We start from the raw sequence: 348 nt of genomic DNA, 5'->3' as shown, positions 1-348 counted from the left end.
CTGCTGTGCCCTTTCCCCAATGTTCTGCAAATACCGCAGGTGTTTGAGGACCTGGGTTCTGGAGCAGCAGCAGTCGCTACCGCAGCAGGAGCTGGGGATTGCGTACGGTCCCGCTCAGGTGTATGCTGCTGAGGCAGCAGCGGGTGCTGACGTTGCAGCTGTTGCTGCTGCTGATGCTGCTGCTGGTGTTCCTGCTGCTGCTGCTGCTGCTGCAGCGAAGGCGTCGTGGCTTGTGGCAGCATGCCGCTTTGTGAGGACCTGCTGCTGCTGCTGTTGTCGTTGTTGCTGCTGCTGTTGCTGCTGCTGCTGCTGCTGCTGCTGCCAGGCTGCAAAGGGCGATGAGCAGAC

At 61.2% G+C, this 348-nt stretch overlaps 1 protein-coding gene across 1 annotated transcript in view; it reads right to left on the bottom strand.

Moving 5' to 3' along the window:
* Positions 1-114: 114 nt before the first annotated feature.
* EMH_0008330 (uncharacterized protein) overlaps positions 115-348 on the bottom strand; it is a gene marked incomplete at both ends in the record, with an annotated part of 9,667 nt that continues 9,433 nt past the window's right edge. Inside the window, one exon of the mRNA XM_013498316.1 lies at positions 115-348. Within this exon, the coding sequence (XP_013353770.1) occupies positions 115-348 (234 nt within the window).

The sequence above is a fragment of the Eimeria mitis genome, genomic scaffold (assembly GCF_000499745.2).
Source record: "Eimeria mitis Houghton genomic scaffold, Emh_scaff333, whole genome shotgun sequence".
Lineage (NCBI taxonomy): Eukaryota > Apicomplexa > Conoidasida > Eucoccidiorida > Eimeriidae > Eimeria > Eimeria mitis.
Note: the sequence above shows the minus strand (reverse complement) of the source record. Positions and strands in the feature narration are given on the sequence as shown.